Source organism: Portunus trituberculatus, chromosome 5 (genome assembly GCF_017591435.1).
Source record: "Portunus trituberculatus isolate SZX2019 chromosome 5, ASM1759143v1, whole genome shotgun sequence".
NCBI classification, from domain to species: Eukaryota; Metazoa; Arthropoda; class Malacostraca; order Decapoda; family Portunidae; genus Portunus; species Portunus trituberculatus.
Genome location: NC_059259.1, coordinates 3,165,619 through 3,183,118, shown reverse-complemented (window position 1 = coordinate 3,183,118; position 17,500 = coordinate 3,165,619). Strand labels below are relative to the sequence as shown.

At 36.3% G+C, this 17,500-nt stretch overlaps 2 protein-coding genes across 2 annotated transcripts in view; one reads left to right on the top strand and one right to left on the bottom strand.

Moving 5' to 3' along the window:
- Nucleotides 1-17,500, top strand: part of LOC123514105 (stress response protein nst1-like) — a 47,678-nt gene that overhangs the window by 26,489 nt on the left and 3,689 nt on the right. Inside the window, exons 12-14 of the mRNA XM_045271740.1 lie at nt 1-515; nt 16,092-16,160; nt 17,282-17,348. The exon at nt 1-515 is cut by the window's left edge and continues 1,653 nt beyond it. The gene's annotated coding sequence lies outside the window, so the exon portion shown is untranslated. The remainder of the gene's footprint in view (nt 516-16,091; nt 16,161-17,281; nt 17,349-17,500) is intronic.
- The window catches only part of LOC123514095 (cytochrome P450 4C1-like), a 40,347-nt gene continuing 39,434 nt past the window's right edge, over nt 16,588-17,500 (bottom strand). The window contains exon 13 of the mRNA XM_045271731.1: nt 16,588-16,669. Within this exon, the coding sequence (XP_045127666.1) occupies nt 16,588-16,669 (82 nt within the window). The remainder of the gene's footprint in view (nt 16,670-17,500) is intronic.

Sequence of the window (17,500 nt, the reverse complement as noted above, 5' to 3'; positions counted from 1 at the left end):
AGAACACAGCATTTTAACAGCAGTGAAGGAAGACGAATGCAGCATCTGAACAGCAATGAGGGAAAGCAGGAGGAAGGAAAACAGCAGCACAGCAGGGAGACACAGCATTTAAACAGCAGTGAAGGAAAACAGGACCACAGCAGAGGAAAACAGCATCTAAACAGCAGTGAAGGAAGACAGCAAGACAGCAGAATAGCACAGCATCTGAACAGCATTGAAGGAAAACAACAGAAAAAAACACAACAAATAGAACTAAAGAAAAATCAAGGAAAACAAGAAAAAAAGGAATATTTAAAGTCTCCTGGTGTTTTGAAGGAGAAAAAGCAAGGGAATTGGATCCTATTACAGCACAAGCAGGGAAGCATAAGGGATCAGAACCTATTACCTCAAGCCCTTGAATCTCCTCTCTTATTCAGTGGTTTTGACTTCCAAGAGGAGTTTTTGCATCACAACCTTATGGAATTGAATGCTGGAGAGGAACAAGGGGATCGGAACCTCTTGCTGCCGGATAACACGTAAGTTTTTGTTGATTTTCTTCATTTTTCACGAGTCGATCCCATATGAGTGGGTTCAGATGAGGTTTAAAGAGTGTTGGATTCTCTTTAAAGGTGTTCAAGAGTGTTTAAAGTGTTGGATCATCTTTGTAAAGGTGATCAAGAGTGCTTACTGGTGTTGGATCCTCTGTTAAGAGATTTTCAAGAATGTTTAGTGGTGTTGAAACCTCATAAGGAATTGAAGTGTTCAGTGGTGCTGGATCCTTTATTAAAGGATTCAAGAGTGTTTAATGGTGTTGAATCATCTTTAAAGGTGTTCAAGAGTATTTAGTGGTGTTGGATCTGCTTTTAAGGTATTCAGGAGTCCACTTCTAGTATTGGTTTCTAAAAAGATTATTAGTATTTGAGGTTATATATGCTCTTTTAAAGGATCTAGATGTTCGTTTTAATGTATTGAAGAGTTTCTATAATACTGGATTTTGCTTTAATAGGTTCTAGAGTATATGATAGTATTGGATGCTCATATAAGCCACCAAACTCTTTAAATTTAGTATTGAATATTTCTTATACGGAATCAAATCTAATCTAACCTAAATAAATTCAGAGTCTATAATAGCATTGGATCTTCTTATAAGGGATTAAATAGCACTGGGTCACAGTTTGAGATATTTAAGAGTGTACAAGTCAGTGTCAAATTCTTCTTATAAGGGGTTCAAGCATTTATGCTTCCACTGGATCCTGCATTGTGGTGTTACAGGATTAATTGAGGATATTGGAATCTATTTTTGTCGTAGTGGTGGTGGTGATCCTGTTCAATGGGTTCTGATGCTTTTTCATGTGGTTATGATGCTGTTTTCTGGGTTCTGATCCTGTTTAATGGGTTCCAATGCTGTTCAATGGGTTATGATGCTTTTTTCATGGAGTTAGGATGCTTTTTTTTCATGGGTTTCTGATGCTGTTTTGTGGGTTCTGATGCCATTTTGTGGGTTTTAATGCTGTTGAATGGGTTTTGATGCTATTTAATGGGTTCTAATGCTGTTTAGTGGCTTCTGATGCTGTTTGATGGGTTATGATCCTTTTGAGTGGGATCTGATCATGTTTATGGAGTGTTGGTAATCATTCTTTAGGTTTATTATTGATATTGTTTCATTATTTCATTTGTTTATTTTTATCTATTTTTTATTTGTTTATTCATTTATTTTTTATATTATTTATTATCTTTGTTTTTTGTTATCTACTTGGTTATTTTTATTATTATTATTTTTTTTTCCATTAAAGCTTCCTGTGTGTGTGTGTGTGTGTGTGTGTGTGTGTGTGTGTGTGTGTGTGTGTGTGTGTGTGTGTGTGTGTGTGTGTGTGTGTGTGTTGCATATGCATATCATACATTAGAAAAAAAAAGGGCATTTCTTTGAATCGTATTTGTTTAGTTTTTCTCAGTTTTGTTTACTTTGGGTTGCTTTTATTATTATTATTATTATTATTATTATTATTATTATTATTATTATCATTATTATCATTATCGTTAATATTATTCATTTATTTATTTAATTATATTATTTATAAGAACCCTAAACAACTTCTTAATGGGTAGTTTTCAGAAGTAATCCAGCAGATGTCACCGCTGCTACGTGTCCCCTTCTGACGTGAGCTAAATTATTGTTGTATTAAATCCCAGGCACATACAGATGCATAGAACATTGATCATTATGTTACTGTTTACATTCTGTATCCACTTTTAAATATCCTGTATGGATAATTTTGGAAGAATTTAGTCAAAGCAAATATTTTGTTGTGATTATTTTGTAGTACTGCTATCAGTATCTTAAATGAGGTGTTCAGAATAGTAGTGACGTAAGCGCCAAAAATAAAAAACAGAGAAAGACTCGGTTTAAGTTTTGCAACATTCAGAACACAATAACCTTTTACTGAGATGAGGTAGAAAGCTCTAGTTTTTTTGCAAAATGAAGCTCCATGACTGGGCTTTGCAACCATTGTAAACAAAATATAATTACATTCTGAAGCTGCTCATTAACTGCATTTTTCTGGGGAGGGGACCTGTATTTTTGGACTGAAAAATTAATAATAATACTAATATTAATAATTAACAACCTCCACCCTTAAAGAATAATAAAAAAAAATAAAAGTTACTGTTGTTGTGCGTGTTTGTGCATCAACACTTACATTGACGAAGGTGATGGCTGGTGTTGGCTTCTTGGTTGATTGAAGATGACTAAACCATGACAATGAATGTGATGATGATGTCGATGTTGATGATGATGATGATGATGTTGTATGGGGAGGCTACTGGGATGAAGTGGATGGCCTGGCATCCAAGGCCGCATCACCCTCCCACTGGTGGTGGGCGTGTCAGCCACTGACACACTCACCTGTCCATCATCATCGTCGTACTCCAGGACGTCATCCAGGTCATCATCTACGTCTTCCTCGTCCTCGTCCTGTTCTTGCTGATCGATGATGTAGTTCAGGTATCAATTGTAGACAGGAGGGATGTAGTTGAGGAAGTACTTCAAGGCCTTAACCTTGCCAGGTTTAAGGTGACGAGGAGCAAAATACTTCTGAGGTATGTTTCTGCAGGAGATGTTAAAGGACAGAGGGTTGGTCGTAGCAGTGTCCTTCCTGAGGCGAATAGTCCCAACTGGAGCCTCATAATCCATGACTACATAGTACCCCTGATGATACTGGCTTATGACAGTGAAATGGCAGGCCTCCATGAATCTGTGGGGTGCCTTAGGTCTTTGATTGGTCACTTCCTGCTGGAGAACATCAAAGTTCAGGAAGTTTTTTTGTCGCAGGACAATAACCTGCTGGTGCTGTACTCGAGATGCCCGTATAGCCAAACAGTAGTTCTTGAAGTCATAGATGTCCCCGGTGGCCCTAATGGTTCTCAATATTGCCGAAGGCCCGGTCACAGGCCATGTAGCTGTGGGCACGGACAAGATAGTAGTGATCAATTTGGGACACTTTGCCACTGTGTATCAGGCGAAGGTAGAGTAGGATTATGTTAATGTTTTTGTTCTGGCCGCTGCAATTATCAGACACTATCTTAAGAGTTGTGAAACTTTCACCCTTTTCAAACTGACTCGTGATCGACTTGAGAAGGCAAGACACAATCTCAACACTGCCACGACCACCTGTGGCCTTGTCCCACGTGAAGAACTGACTCTCCTTTTCTTGAGATCATGAATGCACAGGTTACACATCCAGAGTTTCTTTTGATAGTACGCCACACTAGTAGCCATTCTCGGAATGGGCCGAGTCTGCTGAAGGTCGAGACAGATGCATTTTGCAGTAGGATCTTCATCCTTAGCTAGTCGTTTCATCAATCATTGTCCTTCCTTAGCTGCTTTAAGGTGTCCCTTCTTCTGCTCCTTAAGTCCTGGCACCTGGTCAGGAGTTGCTTTCTGAATGGCAACCCTGAGTGTGTCACACCTGGTGCAGGTGTCACTCATGAGAGGCTTAAATCCCAGGCGGGAACTCTTAAACTTTTTGTGATAGTAGCTCAGCTTGACTTGTCTCTTCAGAATAATGTTCCTCATCCATTGTAGGTATAGTCGATACATTTTCTTTACGTTAAGCTGTGGATCTAGATACCTCATAAGAGGACTCTTGGCTCATGTGTAATGGCTTGACACAATAGGGAAGCTAAGAATATGCTGGATAACACGCTACTCAGCCTCAGGTAGGATACACCGACTAGGCTGCCGACCTCTGTGGTCACCTCTAGGACAGCCTGTAGAAGACACAGACTTGAAGGCTGCCCTTAGGTATGTCTCAGAAATACCCAAAACTGAAAGGAAGCCCTTCTTGCACTCCTTAAAGGACTCGTCCTCGTGTGTAAGGTGGTAGGTGCGGGAAAAACAGCCGTCTTGACATGGTTGTCCCACAGTACGGGCCGCAGCTTGGCATCCTGTGACACGACTTGTGTATCCTTCACCTAGGTTACGCTTCCTTTTAGCCACACTGGACCGCCACTCACTACACTATCGGCCTCTTTTCCTACTGAGAGGCACTCCCTGATCTCTCTCACTGTCACTATCACTCATCTTGCCCACTGAATTCGCAACAGGTAACCCCCACCTCAAAAAAAAATAATGATAATCCAATAATGTCGGCAGAAGGGTGGAGGTTGGAAGACTGAAGGTAAGGGCAGAGGGAGAGTGAGGGGAGTGATAATGGTGGGCTCTCATTGGCTGTTGTCAGTCATGTCACTGCATCCCTGCCTCCCCATTGGTTGCTGAGCAGCCCTGGTGGAGATATGTTGGTGTAAAATTCACTGTGCGGTCACTTAAATGTGATGCCGATATGGTTGATTAATGCCATCACTACTAGCAGAATTTCATCCTTATTGCCATAATACTTCTGACGGCACAGATGTGAGCCAAATACAGTAGGAAGGAGATAATGGTATACTACAGCTTGCTGAGACACGCCAGGGTGAAAATGCAGACCTCCCATTGCCTGCCCGAGTACATACGTCATTATTGAGTGAGTGCAAGAGTTTTTTTTTTTTTTTTTGTCGATGGCCACACGGCGGTGCGTACCCCTCCAAAGAATGGGAATTTCGACCATGTTGCGGGTCGAATTTTGACTTGGATGTTGCAGATTCGGAAAGATGAATGCGAGACGAAGAAAATGCTATACAAACCTCAAAATTGGCTTGGGTGGCGCTTACGTCACTACTATTCTGAACGCCTCAAAGATAATACTACAAGTCTAAAATTTATTGATTTGGACAATGAAAAAGGTAAAAATTTTGACTGTACTGTATAGTATGACCCAGCTTACTCAGTAACATCGTGATATATAGGTATAATTATTTTTGTGGTGATTTTAGCATCGCTTTCATCAAGATCAAGACTTGGCAAAACAATCTAGCAAAGAATAAGCATATCATTGGACAGCTGTAGAGTGAGGAGAGAGGAATATGTGAAGCTTTCCTCCTCATGGCACAGTGGCATGGATATTACTGCAGGAAGTAACTATTTGCCCCACATGTGTTTGTCAAGTTAAACAGGTGGGCAGCCCAGGTTTGGTTAAGCCCCGTCCACACGGAGCATCATGCATCACCGACTTGATGCAGTAGTGGTGTTGAAAAATTGACACTAGCGTCCAAACGGGCTGCATCACTGCGAACCTCATAACTAGGGTTGCCACCTGTCCCTTAAAATATGGAACCGTTCCGTTCCGTAGTGAAGCGTAAAATGCTGCGTTCTGTATTGAACCATTACGGAACGCCATTTGTTTCGTATTTGCCTGTATTAATAGTCAAGCAAATGAAATAAATTAATAAGTCATCATGACCAAATATTGAAACAAATACATAACCAGTTCACAAAAATATATGAATTTGTTAGGGGTTTGTTGTGCCGCCCGTGTGTTACATGAACAGTACACGTAATATCTCGCTCCGCCTCCACGGTCCATCACCAATGGCTGTCAGTCTAGAAATGAGAACACTGCTGCTGTGCTGTGCCATGCCTATGTCTCATCCCTGTTAGGTACCTGGTACTGAACATGGCTACATCTGCAGGATCTGTACACTTGGAAAATGTATAAGTAATGGCTATATTTATGATCCATTCATATTCACAGGTAGCTACTGTTTTTCCAAATGAGTTTTCTTTTTTTTTCTTTAATTAAGGGAAATATATTTTTCAGTGTCTCATTTTTTAGAATTTATACAGACACATGTAGTTTCAAAAATATATTACTGATAACTTGACTGATGAATGTATGTTGCAATATATCCTCACATTTAGTCAAGATATCCTTGAATTCCTCCTAATACAGGGTACTTATGGAAGAGCTTATCTTCAAGCCTTGTCAATTTGATTGACTTTCTACCCGCCATCACTGTTCCAACCTCAGCTAATGCGTTCCATATTTTTAGGAGGTGGAGGTGGCAGCCCTACTCATAACTGTGCGAGCAATCAGATCTTGGTCATCATTTGGCTTTCACGGGGGGAGGATGTCCACTGACGCTCTACTCTGTCAAGAAACTGTACTGTGGAGTATAGTTGTTGTGTGTGCACCTAAAAAAAAAAAAAAAAAGAAACTTTTGAAAAAGAAACATCGGACTTTGTGGTGCAAGCAGTGGCTTTCTCGGCAGTCTCTGCGAGGGAGCTTTAATAAAATATTTTTAGAGCTACAAGTAGAAAACCAGACAGACTTTGAAAATTATACACAAAAGCCATTCATTGCATTTCATGAATTGCTGAAGAAGATACATCCATATATCTGCAAGCAGGACACCGGCATCCGAGACAGCATACCACCGGGTGCTCGTCTTGAAGCAACACTTCACTTCCTTGCCGCAGGAAGATCCTACACAAGTCTCCAGTATTCCACTAGAATTTCAAAATGAGAGCCTCAGTCTGATCATCCCTGAAACCTGTGCAGCCACCTATAATGTCCTGAGGGAGGATTACCTTAAAGTGACTATACTTTGTATCCGCCCTATGAAGGGCGGAAAAAAAAGTATAGTGATAGTTTTCATTTCTTTATTATTTTTACATATCACATAAACAATAAAAAAAAATTTCATAATAGCTATGTAAAATTGTACTTTGTACGGTAATATGCTGTAACTTTAATATAAACCTTTTCATACCATTAATTTGTCCGAGCCTTCCACTCGCAATATCTGATGTTCCCTAGTAAGATCTCCCATGTCACTCATGCTTAGAGCATCGAATATTAACTTCTTGGCCAATTTCTGCTGGCCTTCACTCATATTCTTGTATTTCATTGTATAAAAATAGAAGAGCGGGTTTTAAGTGACAAAGACATGTTTTCATGTTTACTGTCGACTGGATCAATACATACGCGATCAAGGGTGTATATACTCTTTGGGAAATGTGGAGATGACCAAATAAGCCTCACTGCGAGTTCATGAGAAAATTAACTTGTAAACATTTTTCATGAATAGGGTTCGATTTTGCCTGTGTTACTACTTACAAGGAATTATGTAGGAAAATATATTATATTGACCTATTGTATCTCTGTGTTTATCGAAAGACACTGCAGTATGTTCTATATTACCCCTGTGAGAACGAAGGAGACATCTGTGCTGCCACCTGGTGACAACCACTACTTCTGAAAACTCCCCATTCTTACATGTATTCATTTATTCACCTTTAATTTCTTAACATGTATATACTTTACTATGATTCTGTTTATTGACCTTATTTATTTTTATTTATTTATTTTTAGAAGGTACAATTGTTATTTTATTTATTTATTTTTATGCAGTGTGTGGGATAAATAAAGCAACACACACACACACACACACACACACACACACACACACACACACACACACACACACACACACACACACACACACACACACACACGCATGGCTCAACGGTCTATATAATTCTACAGTTTTATTAGGAGATTTCTATACTGTTTGTTACTCTTTCATATATGACTAGCTGTTTGTTGTATTAGCAAATGTGTGTGTGTGTGTGTGATTTTAGGAAATATTATGTGTGACTTTTTAGGAAATTAGTGTGACTTAAGGTGGGTTCACACGTGCCAATTTGCAACTGAAATTTTACGTAGGTAGAGTTTCCGACTCATCCCTTCTAGTTGGAGAGTGTCACATGTAGCGCTTGAAAGTATCGACTAGTTGGCGCCTTGGCGGGAAGTGAATATAAACAAACAGCTACCCGCCAAGATGTCTTCTTCCTGTGACAATGCTGAAGCTGTGGTTGCTCTTCTTTTGGCGTACCGGAAGAGTCAACCGAAAAGAAAATGCCCATGGATATGTCCCTGGCTGAGTAGAAGGAAAGGAAGGAGTGTCTACCACACAGTAATCTTAAGAAGACAATGCACAATTGTGATCTAATTAAATCCTGTCAAGTCTTCAAGCCTCCCCTGCAACAACACCTTTCATTGAGGGAAACAGTTCGTGTAGAGTGGCAGCTATTTTTGTCGAATGACAATTTGCGCAAGCTTTCTTTACTGTATGATTAATTTCTGGGGTTCCAGATGTGTTCTTTTTCCCTCAGCAACTCTAACATCTCTATATTTGAAGATCACATTTTTCAAAGCTTACTTCGTGGCGTCATGACATAAATAAAGTTGCAAATCAACTAACAAGACCAACATGTTAGTCTTGTTTTGCAACTGCTATCTCCAGTCGCTAGGCACCGATTTTGAGTCGGAAACTCTACCAAATAAAATTTCAGTCGCAAATTAGCACGTGTGAACCCACCTTTAGGAAAATATATATGTGACTCGACTTTTTAGATTTATATATGTGACCAGGTAATTTATATATCTCTAGGAAATTTATATATGACTATGACATTTATTTATATATGACTAGTAAATATAGGTGACTTTTTAGGATATATATATATATATATATATATATATATATATATATATATATATATATATATATATATATATATATATATATATATACTTAGGAAATGTATTTAGATATGACATGAAGAAATTTATGACTTTTTTTTAAGAAACTCTTATATGACTTAACTATTCTGTTTTAGGAGTCAATAGAGCATTTTTTTTTTTTTTTTTTTTTTTTTGTGAATCAAATGTAATTCCTATACATCTCTTCTATTCTCCTTAAATACTTGGTGATAACTCAAAGAGTACACCAGCATAGTTCCTGTAGGAGATTAGTAATGTATAGTGTGGTCTTATACAGTGATATTGTATTGTTTGAATGCGTAAAGGAAGTTCATATTGGCAGGGAATAGGAAGTAGGTACGATAATTTTACTGTCTTGTACGATATAGGGAATGGCATGGTGTCCTTTGGGGATATTTATATCATGTGGTTTTATTTTAATTTAATTTTTTTTTGTTTTCTTTATTAAATTGTTTCTTAATTTATGAGTGCAAGATATTTTAACAAGATGGAGAAAAGTTCATAACTTTTTTTGTTTTTTGTTTGTATATCATGTGGTTTCATCTATTTGTTTGATTTATTTCGTTTTTATTTGTTTGTTTTGTTTTTGTATTTATATCATGCTTTTATTTATTTAGTTTATTTCTTTCTTTTTGTTAAATTGTATCTTAATTTGCCAGTACAGCAATCTTTTTACTTATGATGGAAAAAAGTTATTTTTTAAGAGAATTTTGCTTTATTTTTATTTTGATCTTATTTATATATTTATTTTATTTTATTATTACTTTTTGCTCATTTTTGGGAGTATTTCTTGACACATACAATAATGCGTAACCCTTGTATGATGGAAAATCATATTGTTTTTCTTTTTTCATTTACATATTTTTCTTTTTATTTTGGTTTAAGAAATTTCAATCACTTGGTTTTGTTAATTTCGGAAAATTGTCTTTTTTTCTTTAAATTTCATACATTAGTCATGTTGTTCGTTTAGCAAATTATAACTTTTTTGTTGTTTTGTTTTGTTTTGGTTTTTGTTTTGGTTAGGAAATTTTAATAATTTGACAGTTTTGTTTGTTTTGGGAAAATTTTATTCACTTTTTGTTTTGTTTGTTCAGGAGATTTTGTCTTAGTTTGTTCAAATTTTGTACGTCAGTCGTCTCGTTTGTTTAGGAAATTTTTGATTTTTTTTTCATTTAGGAAATTTTCATCACATGGTTTTTGTTCGTTTAGGAAATTTGAATAACTTCTGTTATTATGGGGAAATTTTGATAATTTTGTTTGTTTTGGAAATTTTTATCACTTTTGTTCGTGTTGGAAATTTTAGTGACGCATTCATATTGGAAAATTAGATCACTTGCGTTCATTTTGGAAATTTGAATAATTTTTGTTTGTTTCAAAAATTTGAGTAACTTTAATTGGTTTTGGAAATTTTAATAACTCGTTCGTTTCGGAAATTTCAATCACTTGTGTTCGTTTTGGAAATTTGAATCACGTATCTTTCGTTGTTTTAGGGAATTTTAAGTTGTCTTTTGGTTGTTTAGGAAATCTTAAGCTCTTGTTTTTGTTCGTTTCATAAATTTTAATTGCTTTCCTTCATTTGGGGGATTTGAATCACTTTTGTTCGTTTAGAAAATATGAATCACTTGCTTTTTGTTAGTTACAGAAATTTTAATAAGTTGGTTTTTCATTTGCTTAGAAAACTGTGTCTTAGTTTATTCAAATTTCATAAAAAGAAAAGATAAAAATATACTGTTCTTTCATGTTTTTATGAAATTTGCATCTCAGTTCATCGATACAGTAACTTTATAATCTCGTACCATAAAGATGTAAATTCTTGTCACACGTTTTTCATTCTATTTGTGAAATTTACCTTTCATTATCTATACTGTAGTTTTGAAATATTGTATGGTAATATAGAAAAATCGTGCCATCCATTCATTTAGTTTTATTGCTTGGTGATGATTCTTTCAGGGAAAATATTTAATAGTTACAGTAATTCATATCTTTGTATTAAGAAATTCCTATCTCTGTGTTTCTCTTTGTAAGTTTATGGTAGGTTATAGGTACAATTGATTTTAGATGGTATGATGTAACTAAAAGGTCATCTTCCATATATCGTTTCTCTAGGTAAATGTAACTTAGTGTAAAAGTACAATAATTTCTGAATGATGTAACAAAAAGGTCATCTTCCATATATCGTTTCTTTAGGTCAATGTATCTTAGTTTAAAGGTACAATAATTTCTGAATGGTATGATGTAACGAAAACGTCATCTTCCATATATCATTTCCCCAGGTAATTAAATAGTTTACAGGTACAATTGTTTTTGAATAGTATGATGTAACAAAAAGGTCATATATATCGTTTCTCTAGGTAAATATATCTTAGTTTAAGGGTACAATGGTTTCTAAATGGTATGATGTAACAAAATAGTAATCTTGCGTTTATCGTTTCTTTGAGTAAATGCTTAAAGGTACACAAGAATTTTCCAATGGTAAGATGTAGCAAAAAGTCATCCTTCATGGATTCTTTTAGGTAAATAGATCATAGTTTACAGGTATACAATTGTTTCTAAATGGTATGGGGTAACAAAAATTATCTTCCATTTATCGTTCCTTTAGGTAAATATATAATAGTTTAATAGTTTACAGGTACAATAATTTCTACGTGTGGTACAGTGTAAGAAAAGAGTCAGCTTCCATTTACTGATGTGTACAATAATTAGTGTGTTTGGTGTACGATAGACTTGTTCTTCGCGCTCCATAACCGAGCACAGTACATGAAAGATTTGGTGTGGTCTTTGTTTGTTGGGTTTATTGCAGAGTGGCGCTTTTATTTTCCGAGTTCGTAATTTTATTTTTCTAATTGTATATATATATTTAAGTTTTTTAATAACTTTTTTTATTTTCATTGTATTCTACTTTTTTGTTTGTATTTATTTTATTTATTTATTTATTTTGTAATTAAGAATCTTCCTATGCGTACAAAACCAAGAAAAAACTGACCATCGGTTTTGGGTTAATTTTATTATCAGAATTATTTATTTGTTTACTTTTTACTTATTGTTTTATATTTATTTATTTATCTATTATTTTATTATTTATTTATTTATTGGTTACTCATAATCTAGAGTCCATATTTATTCATGAAAAGTTAAAAGAACATCAACTTGTATGTTTTTCTTTTTCCATTCTTTTATCAGAGAATTTTTTATAAGTCTCTCATAGTATTTTGTGTCATTTATTTTCCTTTATTGTACATATAAAGAGAAGAAAATGTAAAATAGATTCTTAACAGTATTTTTTTTCTCTTTTTCATTGCTCACTCCAATTTCCATAATTTCTTTACACATGTAACTTTTGTGTGTGTTTTTATGAAGTGTACAAATAAGTGTTCATTCAATGTATTATTTATTTTTTCCACTAATTTCTTGCTCTGACATTTCTATTTTCGGGGGTTTATTTTATTATTTATTTGTTTTATTTTATTTATTAACAATTTGTTACGTATTATATGTAGATCTGATTTTTTCTCTTATTTACGATTATATCTATAAATTTCTGTGTATTATTTGTTTCACTATATGTAGAAGAAAGAAGGAAGAGAGAGAGCTGTTCGTAATGAGAGAGAGAGAGAGAGAGAGAGAGAGAGAGAGAGAGAGAGAGAGAGACTATATATTACACTTTTACCACTTACAATGTTGATGAATAAGACGTTAGTAATATTAGTAACGATAACAATATTTCTTAAGGCAACACTAATAATGATAGTGAACTAGTAATAAATATTTTAAATATTTTACTAGCGAATATTTGTGTGGATATAAATAATAGTTAGAAATATTATAGGAAACTAGTAATTATATTTATCTTCCAGTAATTTTTACATAACAACTGGCGTGTTTCAATGTATTTTTTTTTTTCATATTACTATTATAACATTACTATTATTATTGTATATATACTTACAGGTACAATAGTTTTCAAATCTAGTACGATATTTAGAGTTCTTGCTTCCATGTTTATGAAGATGTACAATAATAGTTATTTGGTGTACGAACGTGTCGTGTTTCAGTGTATTTTTCATATTACTACTACGTGTATCATTAGTAGCACTGTGTGTAAATTGATAGTTAAATGGTCAATAGTTTTCAAACCTAGCAGTACGATATTTGATTCCTTGCTGCCATGCTCACCAAGATGTACGACAATTCACGATTTTGGTGTACGACGTTTTATCTCCTATTATGAATTATTGCGGTCCTTGTGACGTCTATAGCGAACGAGAGAGAGAGAGAGAGAGAGAGAGAGAGAGAGAGAGAGAGAGAGAGAGAGAGACTAGAACGTATATTGTAAAAGTTGAGGTCGTTTCGAAAGTTTTTATTCGTTAATATGGACAAATAATATCGATAGTGACTAGATCTCTTGAATATGTCTCTGTATATTAAAAAAAAACTCGACATATGATTTCTTTTTCTTGATTCTCTCCACCTCAATGCAGTAATGGTAGCAGTAATGATAAGTAGTAATGTTAACCACTACCTTTATTCCATCATTAGTAGTAAGATTTTATAAAACATTATTTTTTTCTCTTCTTCATTTTATTTTTTTCCTCCTCCTCCTCCTCCTCATGTTTATTTTTTTGTTTAATTCCTATTCATTTTCTTTTCTTCTTCTTCTTCTTCTTCTTCTTCTTCTTCGTCTTCGTCTTCTTCTTCTTCTTCTTCTTCTTCTTCTTCTTCTTCTTCTTCTTATTATTATTATTATTATTATTATTACCATTGTTTTGCTCTTGTTTTTGTTGTTCTTGTTCTCTTTTCCCTTCCATTATCTTGCTTTCCCTTCTTATAAAAAATGGTGGTCATGGTACTATAATAACTCTCTCTCTCTCTCTCTCTCTCTCTCTCTCTCTCTCTCTCTCTCTCTCTCTCTCTCTCTCTCTCTCTCTCTCTCTCTCTCTCTCTCTCTGTGTGTGTGTGTGTGTGTGTGTGTGTTTCCTTCATATTTCACTGTCTCGTTTATTAATTTTTTTTACTCCGTGTGTGTGTGTGTGTGTGTGTGTGTGTGTGTGTGTGTGTGTGTGTGTGTGTGTGAGCAATTTTGACCATGTGTACTTTTGCCGAGTCATGGAGAGAGAGAGAGAGAGAGAGAGAGAGAGAGAGAGAGAGAGAGAGAGAGAGAGAGAGAGAGAGAATTACGCTATTTGTCAACAACGATCGTAGAAAGTAGCGGTATGGTATGGTTCTAGTAGTAGTGATTTTAGTGAAATTTTTATTGTTGTGATCGAGTCTGCCACAAAGCTTTGATCTCAGAATTGCCCTCCTATTGTTTCTTTCCTTCTCTCTGCAACTTTATCTCAAGTTTCCTTTACGACCAGTCTATTGTAGTGTTGGTAGACGGCCACCGTTCTCCTAAATCTATTAACAGTGGTGTTCGTCAAGCTTCTGTCCTGTCACCCACCCTCTTCCTATTATTCATTAATGATCTTAATTAACCAAACTTCTTGCCCTATCCACTCCCACGTCTTTTCAGAGACGACCAACCCTTCAGGAAGTCATCAGATCATGCAGGGACGCCACAGAACGCCTGACTTCTGATCTTTCTAAGATTTCTGATTGTGGCAGAGAAAACTTAGTAGTTTTCAATGCCTCAAAAAATTAATTCCTTCATCTATCAACTCAACACAACCTTCCAGACAACTATCCCCTCTTCTTCAATGACTCAACTGTCTCCTTCTTCCACATTGAATATCCTCGGTCTGTCCTTTACTCATAATCTTAACTGGAAACTTCACATCTCATCTCTTGCTAAAACAGCTTCTATGAAGTTAGGCGTTCTGAGGCGTCTCCGCCAGTTTTTTTTTTTTTTTCAACCCCTCCCCCCCAATTACTAAATATGTACAGGGGTATTATCGCCTATGTAAGGAATATGCTTCACGTATATGGGAGGGTTCCACTCATACTGCTCTCCTAGATAGGATGGGATCCAAAGCTTTTTGTCTTATCAACTCTCCTGTGTTTGACTGTCTTCATCCTCTCTCACCACTGCAATGCTGTATCTCTTATTTGCTTGCTACTCTTCTGATCTTGCTAACTGCATACCTGCCTCCATTCATCTCGCGTCCTCGCTGTACAAGACTTTCTTCTTTCTCTTTCCTTATTATGTCATCAGAGCAAGAGTTAACCAGTACTCACAGTCATTCATCCCTTCTCTGGTGCACTCTGGAACTCCCTGCCTGCTTCATCTCTCTAATGCAAGAGTTAACCACTGTACTCTCAATCATTCATCCTTTTCTCTGGCACATTGCGGTACTCTCTGCCGACTTCTGTATTTCCATCTTCCTATGACCTGAACTTTCCAGGCGGAGGGTTCAAGACGATTATCTTTAGAATTTCAATGATTCTCCGACTGTTTTGGAAATAACACCTCAGCGGATCTGTTTCTATCTTTGTGCTCCTCCTACGTGAAAAAATAAGTACGTAAATAAAATAGCATTAGTGGTAGTGGTGGCAGTAGCAGTAGTGGTAGTCATTTGTAATAGTAATAGATGTGACATTAGTAGTAATAGTAGTAGCTTGTTGTAGTGGTAGTAGTGATAGTAATAGTAGTAGTAGAAGTGATAGTAATAATAGTAGTGATAGTAGCAGCAGCAGCAGTAATAGTTGTAGTAGTAGTAGTAGTAGTAGTAGTAGTAGTAGTAGTAGTAGTAGTAATGCTTTTTCTTTACTACTACTACTATTACGACACACACACACACACACACACACACACACACACACACACACACACACTGTGTGTGTGTGTGTGTGTGTGTGTGTGTGTGTGTGTGTGTGTGTGTGTGTGTGTGTGTGTGTGTGTGTGTGTGTGTGTGTGTGTGTGTGTGTGTGCGTGTGCACGCGCGTGAGAATTGTGTGAAGCTTTCCCTGCTGTCACGTGAAAGCTAGAGAGAGAGAGGGGGGTAACGGTTGCCACACATTCCCGAGAAAACAAGAAGAAGCCGTCAAATATATAAAGATCTATCTCACTTTCTCTAATCTCACTTGCTTTACGGAGGGAAGAGAGAGACAACACGCACATTCGCTTTAATTTGCTCTACTGCCTCATTTGTAAGTAAGAAAAGAGAAAAGTTAGGTTTGTGTTATTGTTGTTTGTTTGTTTGTTTGTTTGTTTGTTTATTTTGTTTACTTTTTCAGATTATAATGAATGTGGTGGTGGTGGTGGCGATGGTGATGGTGGTGGTAGCGGTGGTCACGACAGCTGAGGTAAGTAGTAGTAGTAGTAGTAGTAGTAGTGGTAGTAGTATTAGTAGTAACAGTGATAGTAGTAGTAGTAGTAGTAGTAGTAGTAGTAGTACAGGTTGAACTTCGCAAATCCGGCAACTGGCAGACCTGAGGCTTGCCGGATTACGGAAAATTCTGGATTACTCGTACAGGTGTTCCTTAACCCCTTCAGTACTGGGACACTTTGGACCTTGAGATTTGTATACGATTAGACCATTTTATTGACACTAGGAAGGATCTGTAGTGGTCAGAAGATTAATGGCCACAGTCTTCACTATTTTAATCCCCACTTAAGTTTCTGAAGCTGTATAAAATCACCAAATAGTCAGCATAGTCTTACTCAGCCTGTATCATAACTGTGACATTATATTACTATGATACACGTTAGCTGTGCAAGTAAATAGGCATGTCAGACCCTCTCCTTCCACGACCGCCAGGGAGTGACCAGCGGGGACTCCTTGGGCTCGGGATACAGGGAAACACATGTGCCTCTGTGTCATAGTGGCGTTCAGGCAAATTAACATAACATTATTCAGGGAAGTTTTAATTATTCCCGCAGAGTAAAGTTATGCTGGATTATTGGATTGGCCGGATTACGGAATTACGGGTTTAGGAGGTCGAAAATGTAGGAGTAGTAGTTGTTCTTGTAGTTCTTGTTGTCCTTGTTTTATTGTGGTAGTAATAGTAGTAGTAGTAGCAGTAGTAGCAGTAGCAGTAGTAACTGATACTATTACTACTACTACTACTATAGTTATTACTACTACTACTGCTGCTATTATTTTATTATTATTATTATTATTATTATTATTATTATTATTATTATTATTATTATTATTATTATTGTTATTGTTATTTATTGTTATCTGTTATTATCATTGTTATTTTTTATTATTATTATTATTATTATTATTATTATTATTATTATTATTATTATTATTATTATTATTGTTATTATTATTTCTATTATTATCATTATTATTAGATATTATTATTATTACTTCCAATACCATTATCAAAATAACCCTCCTCCTCCTCCTCCTCCTCCTCCTCCTCCCTGACACCACCACCACCACCACCACCATCACCCCTCGTCTCTTCCCCAGGCACGCCCCTTCCTCGACCGCCAGGAAATAACCAGCGGAGACTCCTTCTCGGGCTTCCTCCCCCCAGGTAACCCCCTCCCCCGCCCCCCTGTACTGCAGTCATGGGGGGAGCTGGGAGAGCCGCCCCCTCCTGACTCCTTCGCTCCCTCTCCTTTAGTGGGGGGCGCCGCTCCCTTCGATATCCCGGAATTGAAGGATGGAGAAAGAGGGGTGGAGTCT